The 17,643-nt window shown below is 41.7% G+C and overlaps 1 protein-coding gene across 4 annotated transcripts in view; it reads right to left on the bottom strand.

Moving 5' to 3' along the window:
- ncam2a (neural cell adhesion molecule 2a) overlaps nucleotides 1-17,643 on the bottom strand; it is a 395,309-nt gene that overhangs the window by 85,575 nt on the left and 292,091 nt on the right. For all 4 annotated transcript variants that reach the window (XM_090240540.1, XM_090240541.1, XM_036983099.2 and 1 more), the window contains exons 3-5: nucleotides 8,841-9,047; nucleotides 6,300-6,455; nucleotides 3,737-3,874 (exon numbers count right to left, since the gene is read on the bottom strand). In XM_090240540.1, coding sequence (XP_090096666.1) covers nucleotides 3,737-3,874; nucleotides 6,300-6,455; nucleotides 8,841-9,047 — 501 coding nt within the window. The remainder of the gene's footprint in view (nucleotides 1-3,736; nucleotides 3,875-6,299; nucleotides 6,456-8,840; nucleotides 9,048-17,643) is intronic.

Consider the following 17,643-nt stretch of genomic DNA (forward strand, 5'->3'; position numbering starts at 1 on the left):
GTATACAGTGGGGCAAAAAAGTATTTAGTCAGCCACCAATTGTGCATGTTCTCCCACTTAAAAAGATGAGAGAGGCCTGTAATTTTACTTATTTTCCACCATAATTTGCAAATAAATTCATTAAAAATCCTACAATGTGATTTTCTTGATTTTTTTTATCATCTTGTCTGTCATAGTTGACGTGTACCTATGATGAAAATTACAGGCCTCTCATATTTTTTAAGTGGGAGAACTTGCACAATTGGTGGCTGACTAAATACTTTTTTGTCCCACTGTATATGTAAAATAATACACACAGTACCAATCAAAACTTTGGACAAAAAAACTCATTCAAGTGTTTCCTATATATTTACTATTTTATACATTGTTGAATAATAGTGAAGACATCACATCTATGAAATAACACATATGAAATCATGAAGTAACCAAAAAATTGTTAAACAAGTATTTTATATTTGAGATTCTTCAAAGTAGCCACCCTTTGCCTTGATGACAGCTTTGCACAGTCTTGGCATTCTCTAAATGAGCTCCATGGGGTAGTCACCTGGAATGCATTTCAATTAATAGTTGTGCCTTGCTAAAAGTTAATTTGGAGAATTTATTTCCTTCTTAATGCGTTTGAACCAATCAGTTGTGTTGTGACAAGGTAGGGCTGGTATACAGAAAATAGCCCTTATTATTAAGTCCTTATTATGGCACAAAGAGCTCAAATAAACAAAGAGAAATTACAGTCCATCATTACTTTAAGACATGAAGGTCAGTCAAGCCGTAAAATTTGGAGAACTTTGAAAGAGCTTAAGAACTTTGAAATTGCCGTCCAAATAAATGCCTTAAAGAGTTCAAGTAACACACATCTCAACATCAACCTTTAAGAAGAGACTGTGAGACCTTCATGGTCATATTGCTGCAAAGACCAGTACTAAAGGATACCAATAATAATAACATAAACAGTAGATATTAGAGCAAAGGACATTAGAACGCCGGAAATCTGCCCTTTGGTCTGACCAAATTTGAGATTTTTGGTTCCAACCGCCGTGTCTTTGTGAGAAGCACAGTAGGTGAACAAATGATCTACGCATTTGTGGTTCCCACCGTGAAGCATGGAGGAGGAGGTGTGATGGTGCTTTGCTGGTGACAATGTCAGTGGTTTATTTAGAATTCAAGGCACACTTAACCAGCATGGCTACCACAGCATTTTTCAGTGATACGCCATCCCATCTGGTTTGTGCTTAGTGGGACTATCATTGTGTTTTTCAACAGGACAATGACCCAACATACCTCCAGGCTGTGTAAGTGCTATTTGATCAAGAAGGAGAGTGATGGAGTGCTGCATCATGATGGCCTTGCCTCCACAATCACCCGACCTCAACCCAATTGAGATGGTTTGGGATGAGTTGGACAGCAGAGTGAAGGAAAAGCAACCAACAAGTGTTCAGCATATGTGGGAACTCCTTCAAGACTGTTGGAAAAGCATTCCAGGTGAAGCTTGTTGAGAGAATGCCAAGACTGTGCAAAGCGGTCATGAAGGCAAAGGGTGGCTACTTTGAAGAATTTAAAATATATTTTGATTTGTTTAACACTTTTTTGGTTACTACATGTTTCCATATGTGTTATTTCATAGTTCTGATGTCTTCACCATTATTCTACAATGTAGAAAAACCCTGGAATGAGTGGGTGTGTACAAACTTTTGACTGGTAATGTATATGTTTACAAAACATATATGGGGGATTGGAAATGATACACGCAATTACACTGATAGAAGCCACGATCTATCTGCAATATTAAAGCTGATCACCACCCTGAAAAAATAAATGCCTACAAATAATAATTCACTTGATGACTTTTTTCAAATTAAATGCATTTCCCACATAGATTCCACGTCACAAAAAGTTGACAAATTATGTTGAAACAACGTTGATTCAACCAGTTTGTGCAGAGTGGGTTACTTTGAGTTTTTCCTTCTCTCGGTCGGACACACTATATAGTGATGGCGGCGGTGGACTGTCCCACCTCCGTAGCCGGATAGCGGGTGTCATGTTGCCGGGCGGATAATAGGACTCGCCTCATTGAGCAAGCTTATTGGATCTTCCTCACAACTATAAGTGGTGCTCTAAATTGAACGCAATCCGTGTTTTCTTTTTGCCGAGTGCGTTCATTACATTAGGTGGGAATAGCTAGATAGCCGAGACAATATTGTGGGTGCTCATGCATAACCTGTGCTTATTGCTCGCGAGAGATCACATTTCAATCACTCCCGAAACGCTCTCAGGTGGCTCGCGTTCCTGGCTTCTCTGGGGCCTTGCTGAGAACAAATTAGGTAATTAAAAATGACAACCTTTTGCTTTTTGGGCTACAAAACCCAGAGCTGGCGCTAATTGAAATCTTTAAATCACAGAAATAGTGTGAGTATGTAGGAAATCAAAGGAGTGGTGGCAGCCAAACTGACCATCATTAAGTAGCTCTATAATGAGCCTGTCTAAATTGGTGAGTCTGTTCTTTCTCTCAAACTATGCCGATCTGAGGTGAATGCTCAGAGCTTCTGTTCAACACAGTACAATTCGGTGACTCCACAGTTCTGTTGGTGTCACTGCCTTTGTAGCGGTGGTGGTTTGAAACTACACTTGCGTGATGAGTAACCTTGCTTGAGACCTGAACTTGCACTGGCCCCCCAATATCTTGCCCAGGCCTCACCTCAGTTGGCTAATAGTCTTGTAACACGCAGGAGGCCTAGATTCAAACCGCTGTCCATCACACTTCCACCTACACAACAGGATGCTGCTGAGGGGAGAACGGCTCATAATAATGTCCGGAATGGAGCAAATGGAATGGCATTAAACACAAGGAAACCATGTGTTTGATGTATTTGATACCATTCCACAAATTCTGCTCAAGCCATTACCAAGAGCCCGTCCTCCACAATTAAGGTGACACCAACCTCCTGTGACCAACACAACAAACACAATTCATTCTGAATCAATAACTCGATTCTTACACACCAGGTATGATTATTTTTGTGTCAATAACTCAAAAGAGAACCTGAATTGAATCAGATCAGAGATATCCGCCACTATTGACAATCTAATCCCCGCCTCCGGAGACAGACGTTCCTGCTTTGTGAGAGACCAAGTGTCTCCGGACCGATAAGCGTTTCATTTTGCCTGTGGTCCTGGGGTGCGATGGTTTGGGAGCTGGCAACCCTGTGTCAGCGCTGTAACTGTGGAGTGTAGGAAGGGAGAATGATTCTGTCTCACTAGGTGACTCTATTCTCACCCTGAGAGGAGCAACAATTCTGTATGCCACCGATCGATACACCCCAGTGCCTGGCCTAAGGGAGCCTTTACACTGTGGCTCTGTATGGGGCTTCTCATCCTTAACAACACTGCTGTATGGCTGCTATTGTAGAAGGGACCACTGTATATGGTCGGATAAGATTTTGATATGTGCAAAACGAGAGCAGGTACTGTATGCTACGCTAGTCTTCATAAGTCTGCTCTGAGATCAGGCCTGGCTGCTACTGTGAGAGGAAAAATATGTCTGGCTAGGTTATGTTTTAATGATTCTGATTTGTTGAGCTTCATCCTTCAGAGAACCAAGGTTACTTATATAACTGAGCGTTTTGGATATGATCGTCAAGGGGAGAGTAGGTTTGCTATGCTAGCTAGGTGGCTAACTCTTCGTTCACCACTGCATATGACTGGACAGGTATTAGCTACAGTGGACGCTGTAGCTACTCACCATTCACCACCACCTCGATGTCAACAAAGTCGATCTCGCCGCGGGCCTCCACTCGCGCTTCGCAGCGGTACACGCCCTCATCCGCCTTGGTCACCTTGTGGATCTGCAGGTTGTTGTTGGGCAGCACCTGGAACCTGCCTTCACAGGAGAGAGGGCAGAAGAGAAATAGAGGTTGGGTGGGGGGGGGGGTGTGTGTAGAGATAGAGAGTGACAAGGGGAGCGATAGAGATAGATACAGGGGGATGGAGCATGAGAAAGAAAGACAGAAAGAAAGGTTGAAAGAGAGGGGTAGAGAGTTAGAAAGAGACGGGAAATATGGAAAGAAAGATCAAAGGAAAACGATAAAAAGGAAAGAGTGAAAGGAAGTCTCATGACTCCAGTCACATACTTGCTATCAACTAATATTTTCATAAACCTTTTCCACTTTTAGCTTTTTAAAATAAAGTTAGAAGTGAGATAACTACTTCAGTAATTAGGTCTGCAGTTCACAAAAAGTTTCCCATCCGGTATTGTTGTCACTGGCAGATAAGTGAGAACCCTATCTCTCTCTGTCAAGCGCAAAGGTATTTATAACCTTGTCCCGTAATTAGCATGGAATAAAAAAAAAACACACTGCTATCTCTACCTTTAATCATTACCGTACGGCAAGGGGAGATAGGCCTTCCCTTCGACGCACTTTGAAATTCAATTAACAAACCTGACTACATTCAAAGATTTCAAACAAATCCTTTTCCTAATCAGCCCAGGAAGTCTGTCTATGTGATGGGTGGATGAGGGGGAAAGTGTAGGAGGAGGAAAAGTAATGATTGGGTGACAGAGTATTGGTAAACAAGTCTGAACCTGCAAATTAACTTCTGTCCATCATGAACGAGCCATGAATGTTTCCAATAGTCGAAGATAAATTTAATTTCTTCTCCATTCTTTCTCAGCCCCAAGATGTGTTCCAATAATCTAAGATACATTACTTTCCCTCTCCTATCTTTCTAGCCACTGACTGCGTTCTTGTCACGCCCTGATCTGTTTCACCTGTCCTTGTGCTGGTCTCCACCACCCTCCAGGTGTCGCCCATCTTCCCCACTTATCCCCTGTTTTCTGTCGGCCTGTGTCAGTTTGTTTTGTTTCTTCAAGTCAGCCAGCGTTCTGTCTCAGCTCCTGCTTTTCCCCAGTCTCTCTTTATCCTTGCCCTCCTGGTTTTGACCTTTGTCTGTCCTGACTCTGAGCCTGCCTGCCGTCCTATGCTCCTACTCTGGATTACCGACCTCTGCCTGACCTGACCCTGCCTGCCGTCCTGTACCTTTGCCCCACTACTCTGGATCGACCCCTGCCTGCCTTGACCTGTCGTTTGCCTGCCCCTGTTGTTGTAATAAACGTTGTTACTTCAACACTGTCTGCACTTGGGTCTTACCTGAAACCTGATAGTTCTAATAGACTAAAACACCTTTCGCTTCTCCTTTCTAAGCCATAGGATGTGTTCCAATCGAAAACCCCGGTCTTTCCTTCTCCTTTCCTCTTTAGTTACAGGATGTGTTCCAATAGTATACAACACTTTGTTTCCTTTCCTTTTAGGAGCAATGATCTGAAAGAACTAATTTAATGAAGAAAAAGTAAAGTAGAGAAATATGGTGGAATAATTTCCTGTGTTGTCACTTATATTATCAGTGTTCAAGACAGATGGAATAGCCCCTTCATATCACCACATACTGTATGTCAACAACATAACCACACAAAAAAATAAGTGGAAAAATAATACAAAATAAATCAAGTAAAAATAAATAAATAAAAATAATACTATTCAGTAGCCATGAAGAAAGGAAGATGTGATTCCCATAGATCTCAACAACATGGCAGCGAGCATCAGACCGCCGACCGAGATTTGCATCCTCTACTCTCCCTCTTCTAGGCAGACTCGTTAACATGTTTTATTGTCCAACAATATGTTTCATGAAATCACATGCTGTGGCTTTTATTGTTAGAACTTGCTATTTATAGCATCAAACCCCTGACAGAATCTGGGGAATACATTTTTCATAACATTGGTTTGTTTACATCCCAAAAGGCACCCTATTCCCTACATACTGCACTGTTTGAACAGGGCCCATAAGTTCTACAGTAAGTGCATTTATTCAACTGATATGTCTCGAAACAGTGGGTGAAGCAATCTGTCACGTAAACGGAGTTCATTTCATGTTCAATATTTTGATGCGCTAGCAAACCGTTAATTGGCTTCTGAAATCAAGGATAATGTAATTATCAGCTGCTTCATTAAAAAGCAGAACTGTAAAATACCATCAAAGAGTGGGCCCATTAAAAATAAATAAAACGTGGATCAAACGTATCCAATGACATGTCCACATGAAAAGTATTTCTATGTGGTCTGTACTGCTCAATAGATCACTTTTCAAGAGTCAAGTCATGTTGCTATTATGGTAGCTGCAGTATGCACTTTACAAAGTTAGGCTTTAATTGACCAACTGGTAATTAGGTACTTATTTTAACAAGCAAATAAGGTTTACCAGCACATCAACAGAGGCAGCATGTATCAAATGACCATACGCAGACTTACTGTAGTGCTCCTCTGTGATCTCCATGCTCTTGAAGCCCTTTTGGTAGAACCAAGAGACCGCGGGTGCCGGCGAGGCGATGACATCACACACCACCTCTGCCGCCTCGCCGTGGCGGAACTCCTGGGGGGACCTCACGTCGCGGAATGTCAGCTTCTCTATCACATAGGAAATGAGGCAATGGGAAGTGAAGTCACATTAGAGACACGTCTTTCCCGGGAGAGGGTTACGTCACAACATTCGCGCAAGTATACCATTTAGAATGCACGGCCAATACATTGCCTCAGTCTAAGTAGTAGGCCAGGGTGGACTTTGGAACAGAGCCCGAGTTTGGGAAACGCTGCAGATGAGTAGAGAGTAAACTTCATTCTATAGCACAAACTGTTTTGCATATTGTCTATGGTTCAACACCACTGAGACAACTCGGATTATGTGTGTGGTCCAAAATAGTCCCATAAACATTCCCACAGCACATGGAATGAATCCTCCCGCCCCGAAAGTTCTGTTTGTAATCAAATGATTGATTCAACTTGTGCCGGTTTAAAGCTGTGGCACCTGTCTGACAAGCCCTGGCAGGTGGTTGATAGATTTCACCTGGGGAAAGCTGACTTGGAACCTGAGTTTCTCTTCTCTTAGAAAACACTCCACCACCCTCTCAGTGTGCTGGCTAGTTTCGTCGACTTATCACACGGCGTATGTGTGTATGGTGTATGGAGAGAGACATTGAGTGCGCGTGCGTGGCACGTAGAGTGTGTAACACCACCGGGTTATCCACTGTGTGTGGCAAAATTAAAGTGTGCATAAATCACGTGCATGGCCCTATTTATTTCAGTCCCTTCCACTAGATCACTGCAACCTCGCACATTAGCATTTTGCAATGTGATTTATGTCAGACGGCTCTCCAAAACGTGCTTTTCTCTCCTCGCCGCCCTTTAACGTGCCTTGCATCCTCCTGACTCTGAATGTGAGATTCAACCCTCATCTGCCGGTTTCATTCCACGGCACGTTTTAGAGCTGTTTGTGTATACATTTTGTTTTTCATTTTCTCAATCCGTCGCTTGGTCTCTCTCTCCTCTCTCTCTCTCCATCTCATTCCCTCACCCCTTCTCTTGTGCTCTGTCAGTCCCTTAAATTCCCTTACCCTCCTCTCTCTCCTTCACTCACCCCTCTCTCTCCAGCTTTCTCTCTCTCTCGCCATCCATTTAATTCCCTCACTTCCCCTCTCTCTCTCATTCCCTCTCCCTCACACCCCCCCCCCCCCCTCTCTCCTTCCCCCAGTTCTCTCCCTGGGATTCAAACACGTTGTTGTACTTGTTTTCATTTCCCGTATCCTTTGTCGTTACCCTGCTCGACAAGAAAATCAGTAAGAAAAACAAATCCTCTCGTGTAACAGTCTACCGCTCGCTTGACACTGTCAAATTGGTAACACAGTGAGAATTTCTCTTCAGTCATTGCCCACATAGCTGCAAGGGCAACTGTCAAAGTGGGGTGACAAGACAATTTTCTTGGAGCTCCCTCAGGTGGGACATCGACTGCCTCCACTGTCTCCTATCTGAAGTGGATCTCTGTTGGCCGGTGCTGGAAACTCTATACCTGTCAATTACTCAGCAGTGCAGATAATTATAGTCTTTCATCCGTAAGCTATAATAAAGCTATAATTTGAGTTTGAATATGGATAGCTTTCATCAGGTTGTGAGTTGTTATGCACGAACACATATAATAATGTCAAGACGTGTGCACGTGTGTGTGCGGAATGTCACGACTCACAAAATGGTCATGTACAGCACATTTAAAGTGGCATCCATTTTTTTTAGAACATGTGGTGTTTATCACAGGAAGATCATGTTGGGTATCTCCTCAGATTGGTGCTGGGTACTTTACACGCCTGCTCAAGCCCTTCAGGTGACTATCTCCATGTTACTTCTCATACTTACTGAACACACAGAGCTGAACGGTGGCTGACTGATGTTGTCATGGATACGGCTGCCAAGCTGTGGTGGTGCGTGAGAGAGGAGGTCAGAGGAGGTAGGGGGACTTGTGGAGCGGGTGAGAAAGGTAAGTGCACTCCAGAGGGGGGGGTGTGTGTGCGTGGAGGCATGCGTGGGCATGCCTGTGTGCATATGTACATACAAACACAGTACACACACACCACACCGGTGATCCAAATCAAGCGTCTGCCAGATGGCTACCAGCGGCAGAACTCCTCTGTGTATCACGTCCCATTAACGGCCACAGAAGATTCCCTCTCCCATACGATTAGAGCCTGCCTCCGTTGCCTACACACATTCAGTACTATCCATCACACACACCGCCAGACCCAGCGAACATTCATTACACTCTTTAATGGGCAAGTGGGTACGGCGGTGCAATGGAATGTAAATATGGTGTATCTTTATGATCTAACAGGGGAGACGGCGATGTTTTCAACTCATGTCTTTGTATGTCTGAAGGACCCTACAGAGGCTGGAATGGATACAGAGGGAATGCAGAGAATGTGGTGTGTGTGTTCTTCTCTGTTACATATGCATGCAAGTGACACTCACGGTACATCTCCAGCACCATGGTGGCCTCCTGTGTCTGTCCCTGGGCGTCGGTGGTCTGGCAGCGGTAGATGCCCGCGTCCTCCACTACAGCGTTGTAGATGGTCAGCCTGGAGCTGTCCTCCCCGGTGTGCAGGGCCACACGCTGGGAAGACACGATGCGCTCCCCCTGGGGGTTAAACCACTCCAACTTCACCGGCTCGCCGATCACTGGGGAGGGAGAGAGAACTGTATAAAGAACCAAGCCGTAGACTCTGGAGCAGTATTTCCCAAACCTCCCCTTGAGTACCCCATCATTAGTTCCACTTATATATCCATAAGCACACCTGAAATAAATGGTAGGCTAATCAGCTCTTTTTCAACATGGGAAAGTTATGCTTCTTTGAAATGTGTTATCCCACTTCGGGAAAACTCAAACGTTTTCAAAATGTATGGACATAAAAATATATTTTTGCAATTCACAGCGTTACCATCGAGTTTTGCTTAAAAATAATAAGGTCAACAGTTCTGAAGCACCGTAAGCTTTGCTCACAGGTTAGGTTCTTTCTTGAATATTATCGCCCAGCCAAAATAACATTTTAAAAAACTGCTTGATTTACATAAAATTGGACCAATTATAGTTGCTACATTTGTTTTCCAAACTGTCGCTACCATAGCAACCATCTGCAGTTAGTATGTTTCCGTTTCCACGCTAGTGTAGACCTACAACAGACCTGTAACAGAATATTATTTGTTGTTCCAGTGCTAGTAGTTTTTTTCCGACATTCTTTTTATGAAGTTGCAGTTACGTTTTTAATATGAGTGCTGGACCAAGCAGCAAGAAAACGAAAATCTACCACTTTCACAGTGAGTGGGAGGAAGATCATTTTTGAAATACATAACCTGTCATTATGAAAATCACTGTATTCAAAACTGTGTAGATCAGTAAATTCTTAACATAAAGATTTTAAACTCAGGATTCTGTAAGAGCATACCCCAAGAAAGATGTGTTTACTTATAGCTTCCTGTGCCAACCAGAAGTGCCTTTAATTGGGTCACACTGTCTGTTTTGAAGGGTTAAAAAAGTCACATCTTTCCAAAACTTCATATGTGTGACTAGGTAACCCTCCTGAACTGTAAATCAGTCATTTCTCCCAACAGATGTCAAAGAAAAGCTCTCTCTCTCTCACACACACACACACACACACACACACACCAAGGATGGAGTGACAAAGTGCGGTGCTTAAAGACACAGAGAGCAGGCAATGGCATTACCATAATCTCTAGGCCGTGCCGAGTTCAACGAGATATCCCGCTTGACCGTAGCTCGCTCGGTCTAAGCGCAGTGACCATGAGAAAAGTAGGCCCAAAATGAAGCCTGCCCCCCAACGTCATTTGCTTTTGGTTGACAGTGAGAGAACCGTTAGGGTGAGAAGCACAATTCAACCTCAGGTACGTTCCTGAGGTCCTCCCGATCCGTGCAAGCCTAACCATGACCGTGTGGTATTAACCCTTAACAGTAAATCAGGGTTTTTTGATCTCACAGATTACAATGACTTCTCTCCCCATAGGAATACATTGTCTGCACCCCGTTATTCAACCTGAAGCCTATGTGGGTTATGAATGCCTTATGAGCCTGTCTTCGATGACAGTCCATCAGGCCACTATGAGGTCTACCTGTGTCGATTCTAAGCTTCCTGGACCAACCGGAAGTGGTTAAAATTACCCTAAAAGTGTATATCCATACCCTACCTGCAGTTTGATAGAAATAGTGCATTCAACCCTGTGTAAATCAGTCAGTTTTTATGGTAAATACTTAAAACTCAGGATTCTGTAAAAGCATACCCCAAGAAAGATATGTGTTTACTTATAGCTTCCTGTGCCAACCTGAAGTGCCTTTAATTGGGTCACACTGTCTGTTTTGAAGGGTTAAAAAAGTCAGATCTTTCCAAAACTTCATATGTGTGATTAGGCAACCCCCATGAACTGTAAATCAGTCATTTCTCCCATAAATAAAAAAAAAAAAAACTAAATCACACACACACACACACAGCTTGGAAGGAGGGACACATTGGGGTGCGTAGAGACATACACTGCCTGCATTAGTTAACCTTGTTCGAACTATTAAAGAACCGTCAGACCTAGAGTTCCAAAACTTTAGAATCCTGTTCTAAACCTCAGGTCGATAGTGCGGGGTGAGTTACCTGGCTATAGAAGGTTCACGGACCGAGAAACAGCCTCGTACATTTGCAATAACTTCAATTCATTTTTGCATCACGAAAATGACGACATTTAGAAATGTCCCAGAGTCGCAAGACTAGGTGCATTGCGACCGCCTCGGCCCATATAGACGGACCCCAATGTTTCTGTCCGATAGCTCATTCAAGGACCCCGTAGCAAGGCATGGAAAAAAGTGGATTTTCAGCTCCAATTAGGGTCTTGCTCGGGCACCAAATGACCTATCAAGCCGAAACTTGGGATTCAGGGTCGCCTCAGCTAGGCCTACACATAACATCAGAACTGGACCCGCAGCTAGAACGTAACTACGTGTTTTACGTTTTTATTATGGTTTGAACAGAAGGCGTTGTGAATTTTGGGCCAGCTCTGAAGTATGTGATAGTTGGCTACTAAACGAGTTGGAAAAAGTGGGTTTGGTGTCAGTTTGTATCAGTTTGGTGTCAGAATGATATGTAATTGACTGATGGACGGTGACTTGCTGGTGACTATTGTCCATTTGCAATATGCTTAAACAGTGAGGTACCATCACCAAAGTGACATTTTGAAATCAACCCTAACGAGCGATGGAGAGGAACCAGAATCACTGCCCAGCCATCCCGAGTTCATCGGGCCAGTCAATTTCGCATTCCTGCAGGATTTTTGAGCATGACAAATTCGTGATGGTAAATGCCCATTGAACCATATTGTAAATGCACAGTGAATTTGCAAAAGTGAGAAAACATAAACAAATGGACATAATGAAATCAACACAACGAGCGATGGAGAAGAACCACTATCAATGCCCGGCCATCCTGTGTTCATCAGGCCAGTCAATTTTGCATTTCTGCAGGATTTTTGAGCATGACAAATTCGTGATTGTAAATGCCCATTGAAACATATTGCAAATGCACGTGCATTTGCAATATGATTCAATAGTGAGAAAAAAAAATCACCAAATGGACATGATGAAATCAACACAACGAGCGATGGAAAGGAACAACTATCACTGCCCGGCCATCCCGAGTTCATCAGGCCAGTCAATTTTGCATTTCTGCAGGATTTTTGAGCATGTCAAATTCGTGATGGTACATGGCAAATGGACATAACATCCTGATTTGGCATTTTCAAATCTTTCTTATTGCATTTGGACATTTCTTATGGCATTTGGCCAAAAAAAGTGACTTTTGACTTTCTATGAAATCATATTACAAATGGACAAAACATACCCTTTATCCACAAGTTAAAACAAAAACATTATGATAATAAAAGTTGACAAAAGTATATTCTACAGTTCTTACACATGATTAATTGACAAAAAACGAATTAATTTTAAAAAACGATCCAGAAAGATATTTTTTAAGGGTGTGTGAAGTTTTCAAAATTTCTGCTATTTTTGACTTTTGACTTCCTATGAAATCATATTGCAAATGGACAAAACATATGCCTTATGCACAAGTTAAATTTAAAATATATATATATATATATAATAATAAAAATTGGACAAAAGTATATTCATACAGTTCTTACACATGTGTAATTGACACAAAAAAAAATCGAAAAAATTTCGAAAAACGGTTCAGAAGGCACTTTAAGGGGTTGCTAGGTTTTTGATTTTTTTTTCCACTTTTTCAAAATGTTACTTTTGGATGTTGACTTGTGTTGCATTTGCAATATAAAAAACCACGGTGGAGCACACTTGCCACCTGTTGGATTTTGAAAGTGTTACATCTGGCATTTGCCATATGGCATTTGCAATCAACTTTGAACAAAACGACGCCAAATTGAGTGTTATTGTACACCGTGTATATGGTTTGTCCAGTGCCAATGACTTCCCATTCATTTTTGTCCATTTCAGGGGACATACACTTAGGTTGGAGTCATTAAAACTCGTTTTTCAACCAGTCCTCCAATTTCTTGTTACAAAACTATAGCTTTGGTAAGTCGGTCAGGACATCTACTTTGTGCATCACACAAGTAATTTCTCAAACAATTGTTTACAGACAGATTATTTAACTTATAATTCACTGTATCACAATTCCAGTGGGTCAGAAGTTTAGCTTTGAAAATTACAGAAAATGATGGGCTAATTGACATCCTTTGAGTTAATTGGAGGTGTACCTGTGGATGTATTTCAAGGCCTACCTTCAAACTCAGTGCCTATTTACTTGACATCATGAGAAAATCAAAATAAATCAACCAAGACCTCAGAAAAAAAAGTGTAGACCTCCACAAGTCTGGTTAATCATTGGGGGCAATTTCCAAACGCCTGAAGGTACCACGTTTATCTGTACAAACAATAATACGCAAGTATAAACACCATGGGACCACGCAGTCATAATACCGCTCAGGAAGGAGACGCGTTCTGTCTCCTAGAGATGAACATACTTTGGTGTGAAAAGTGCAAATCAATCCCAGAGCAACAGCAAAGGACCTTGTGAAGATGCTGCAGTAAACAGGTACAAAAGTTTCTAAATCCACAGTAAAACGAGTTCTATATCGACATAACCTGAAAGGCCGTTCAGCAAGGAAGAAGCCACTGCTCCAAAACCGCCATAAAAAAGCCAGACTACGGTTTGCATCTGCACATGGGGACAAAGATCATACTTTTTGAAGAAATGTCCTCTGGTGTGATGAAACAAGAATAGAACTGTTTGGCCATAATGACAATCGTTATGTTTGGAGGAAAAAAGGAGGACGCTTGCAAGCCGAAGATCACCATCCCAACCGTGAAGCACTGGGGTGGCAGCATCATGTTGTGGGGGTGCTTTGTTGTAGGAGGAACTGTTGCACTTCACAAAATAGATGGCATTATGAGGAAAGAAAATTATGTGGAAATATTGATGCAACATCTCAAGACATCAGTCAAGAAGTTAAAGCTTGGTCGCAAATGGGTCTTCCAAATGGACAATGACCCCAAGCATACTTCCCAAGTTTGGTCAAATGGCTTAAGGACAACAAAGTCAAGGTATTGGAGTGGCCCTCACAAAGCCCTGAGCTCAATCCTTTAGAAAATGTGTGGGCAGAACTGAAAAAGTGTGTGCGAGCAAGGAGGCCTACAAACCTGACTCAGTTACACCAGCACTGTCAGGAGGAACTTATTGTGGGAAGCTTGTGGAAGGCTACCTGACACATTTGACCCAAATGAACCAATTTAAAGGCAATGCTACCAAATACTAATTGAGTGTATGTAAACTTCTCACCCACTGGGAATGTGATAAAAGAAAGACAATTTGAAATAAATCATTCTCTATTGTTATTCTGACATCTCACATTCTTAAAAACAAAGTGGTGATCCTCACTGACCGAAGACAGGACATTTTACTAGGATTAAATGTTAGGAATTGTGAAAAACTGAGTTTAAATGTATTTGGGTAAGGTATATGTAAACTTCTGACTTCAACTGTATTTACTATGGCCATCGAAATGTTAGCTATTAAAATCAGATCCAACAATAATATCAAGGGATTAGAAATACAGGGCTTAAAAACAAAAGGTTTCATTGTACGCTGATGATTCATGTTATTTTAAATCCACAACTTGGATCCCTCCACAGCCTCAGAGGATCTAGACCATTTTTCTAACCTCTGGATTACAACCAATTTATTATAAATGTACTATATTACATATTGGATCATAAAAAAAATACTACTTTTACTTTACTGTGTAGTTCACCAATAAAAGGGTCTGATGGTGATGTAGAATAAAAAAATAAATGATCTCACTCCAATACATTTTAGGAGAAAGGTAGCAAAAATAGATAAGATCTTGCTGCCATGGAAAGATAAAAACCTTTCTAATTGTGGAAAAATCACCATGATTAAGGCTTTAGTAATATCCTAGTTTACCTATTTGCTTATGGTCTTGACTACACTTAGCGAATAGTTTTTTATTATATGAGAAAAAAATATTCAATTTTATTTCGAATGGCAAGCAAGACAAAATTAAACGGGCCTATTTTTATAATTAATATGAATTTGGAGGGCAGAAATGATTAAATATTAAAGCATTAGACCTCTCACTAAAGGCTTCAGTCATGCAAAAGTTATATTTAAATCCAAACTGATTCTCTAGCAAATTAGTAAGAGCGTCTCAACCTATGTTCAAGAAAGGCCTTTTTTTCCCCTTTATTCAGATTACAACCTCTCATCTCCCAAGTATCGTAATTTTTAAAACAAGCCACAGAAAGTTGTTTGCAATTTCAATCCATCAAAAAAAAAGAAAGAACAAATAATACAACAAATATTGTGGTTAAACTCAAATATACTAAATACTAACTGATAAAATAGGTATAATCTTTGTAAATGATATCATAATACGACTGGTGGAGTTGTCAAACATGCAGCTAACCATAATTACAACCAACTAATTGCAGCATAACCACAAATATGGAAGAGGAAAGTAGAAGGGGGAAAAGTAAGGAACTTGTCTGTCAGCTCTGCATTAAAGTCCATAATTGGTTAAAGAAAATCGTGAGAAATAAAAAAAGTATACCAGTTTCATTTAAGTTTCATTTAAGGACCCAAAAATTGGCAGCCGTCCCATATATTTTGATGTACCAATTCCATGGCACATGGTGTATGAACTGATGTGCAAAACCATGCTGGATTCAAAACTTATTAAACAGAATTCTTGCAACCAACAGAATGTTATTTACATGGGGGATACAACCTTCCCAGCTCTGCAGATTTTGCTGCGGTGAGGCAGAATCATTAGATACTTCATTTTGGTACTGTCCATATGTAGCTTGTTTTTGGTCACAGATCCAGGAATGGCTGAAGAATTGCAACATTTACCTGGAGCTAACCCTGCAGATAGCACAACTAGAGGAAGGACAAGAGTTAAAAATAAACATAATAAATCTATTGTAAAAAAATATGTATAAAGTATGTATAAGCTGGATATACAGGCATAAGCGTTGCTGTTTACTAGTTTGCTCCAATTATGGGAGGGGTGGTAGGGTTGGAAAGTAATAAAATAAATATATAAAAAATGTGTGTATGAACACTGCCGTTCAAAAGTTTGCGGTCACTTAGAAATGTCCTTGTTTTTAAAAGAAAATTACATTTGTGTCCATTAAAATAACATCAAATTGATCAGAAATACAGTGTAGACATTTTTAAGGTTGGAAATGACTACTGTAGCTGGAAACGACTGAATTGTAATGGAATATCTACATAGACGTAGAGAGGACCATTATCAGCAACCATCACTCCTGTGTTCCAACGGAACGATGTGTTAGCTAATCCAAGTGTATCATTATGAAAGGCCAATTGATCATTAGAAAACACTTTTGTAATTATGTTAGCATAGCTGAAAAATGTTGTGCTGATAAAGAAGCAAATAAAACTGACCTTGTTTAGACTAGTTAAGTATCTGGAGTGTTAGCATTTGTGGGTTCGATTACAGGTTCAAAATCGGCAGAAACAAAGGACTTTCTTCTGAAATTCAGTCTATTCTTGTTCTGAGAAAGTCTACTCCATGCGAGAAATTACCAATAAATTGAAGATCTCGTACAACGCTGTGTACTACTCCCTTCATCGAACAGCACAAACTGGCTCTAACCAGAATAGAAAGAGTGGGAGGCCGCGGTACACAACCAAGCAAGAGGACAAATACATTAGTGTGTACAGTTTGAGAAACGATGCCTCAAGTCCTCAACTGGCTGCTTCATTAAATAGTACCCGCAAAACACCAGTCTCAACGTCAACAGTGAAGAGGTGACTCCGGGATGCTGGCCTCTGTCCAGTCTGTGTTCTTTTGCCCATCTCAATCTTTTATTGACCAGTCAGATGTGTTTTTTTCTTCACAACACTGCCTCTGACACCACCTGGTATAAAGGTCCTGGATGGAAGGAAGATCGGCCCAGTACATCACTGGGGCCATACGCACTACCCTCTGTAGTGCCTTGCGGTCGGAGGCCGAGCAGTTGCCATACCAGGCAGTGATGCAACCAGTTAGGATGTCCTCGCCGGTGGAGCTGTTGAACTGTTTGAGAATCTAACCAAATGCCAAATCTTTTCAGTCTCCTGAGGGGGAATAGGTTTTGTTTAGCCCTCTTCACAACTGTCTTGGTGCTCTTGGAAAATGTTAGTTTGTTGGTGATGTGGACACCAAGGAACTTGAAGCTCTCAACCTGCTCCACTACAGCCCTGTCGATGAGAATGGGAATGGGGGCCTGCTCGGTCCTCCTTTTCCTGTAGTCCACAATAATCTCCTTTGTCTTGATTACGTTGAGGTAGAGGTTGTTGTCCTGGCACTGGTCTCTGACCTCCTCCCTATAAGCTGTCTCGTCGTTGTTGGTGATCAGGCCTACCAATGTTCTGTCATCGGCAAACTTAATGATGGTGTTCGAGTCGTGCCTGGTCATGCAGTCATGAGTGAACAGGGAGTACAGGAGGGGACTGAGCACACAACCCTGAGGGGCCCCTGTGTTGAGAATCAGCGTGGTGGATGTGTTGTTACCTACCCTTACCACCAGGGGGCGGATGTGGGTCTAGGGTTTCTGGGATAATGGTGTTGATGTGATCCATGACCAGCCTTTCAAAGCACTTCATGTTACAGATGTGAGTGCTATGGGTTGGTAGTCATTTAGGCAGGTTACCTTAGTGTT

Source organism: Oncorhynchus mykiss, chromosome 7 (assembly GCF_057628025.1).
Source record: "Oncorhynchus mykiss isolate SJ-2025 chromosome 7, ASM5762802v1, whole genome shotgun sequence".
NCBI lineage: Eukaryota > Metazoa > Chordata > Actinopteri > Salmoniformes > Salmonidae > Oncorhynchus > Oncorhynchus mykiss.